The 664-nt window shown below is 37.3% G+C and overlaps 1 protein-coding gene across 1 annotated transcript in view; it reads left to right on the forward strand.

Annotated features, from left to right (window-relative positions):
• LOC103975115 (protein JASON) overlaps window positions 1-313 on the forward strand; it is a 2,141-nt gene extending 1,828 nt beyond the window's left edge. The window contains exon 4 of the mRNA XM_009390022.3: window positions 1-313. This exon is cut by the window's left edge and continues 24 nt beyond it. Within this exon, the coding sequence (XP_009388297.2) occupies window positions 1-51 (51 nt within the window). The 3' untranslated portion in view covers window positions 52-313.
• Window positions 314-664: the final 351 nt, after the last annotated feature.

The raw sequence follows: 664 nt of genomic DNA on the forward strand, positions 1-664 counted from the left end.
ACTCCTTTCGAAGTGCGGCTGGAACGAGCTCTCAAAAATGGTGCTGCTTGAGTACGCCAAGCTCAAACTTCTCCTTGTCGATGTTATTTCCGGCCTGAATGAAATTGTTGCGTGTTGTGTCTGCTGTTACAACTCTGTCCCTCTTATGCCTTCTTCTGGTCTCGGTGACTGTCGATAAACGTCATACGTCGAACAAGATGATTTGTGTTCGATATAAACTTCTGTAATAACAATAATAAGTAGAAGAACCATGTACTAGTTTGTTGTTTGTGGACTTTGAGAACTGTATTCAAATATTCTTTTCACTACACAGATATGTAGATGTTATCCAGGTCTAGACATGTATTTAAAGGAACCAGAATATATTCAAAATAGGTAAGGATGAGGCGGAGACGTATAAGTATACGACCAAAAAGAGATAATTTTGTTTGAATACACCTTGAACACGGCCTTAATTGTTGGGGAAAATTTCTCGTATCCAAATTGTTATAGAAAATAATATTCATTTTAATATAATACTTTTCGTTTTGATATTATGGTGAGATGAGAGATGAATTGTTTGAGCCGTAATATATTTTATCACATAAGTAGGTGTCCTCCGTCCTAGGAGGGTGGGCGTGTCAATAATTTGATTGGATTGATCTGTTCGTCGCTGTTTACGCTT

The sequence above is a fragment of the Musa acuminata genome, chromosome BXJ2-2, assembly GCF_036884655.1.
Source record: "Musa acuminata AAA Group cultivar baxijiao chromosome BXJ2-2, Cavendish_Baxijiao_AAA, whole genome shotgun sequence".
Lineage (NCBI taxonomy): Eukaryota > Viridiplantae > Streptophyta > Magnoliopsida > Zingiberales > Musaceae > Musa > Musa acuminata.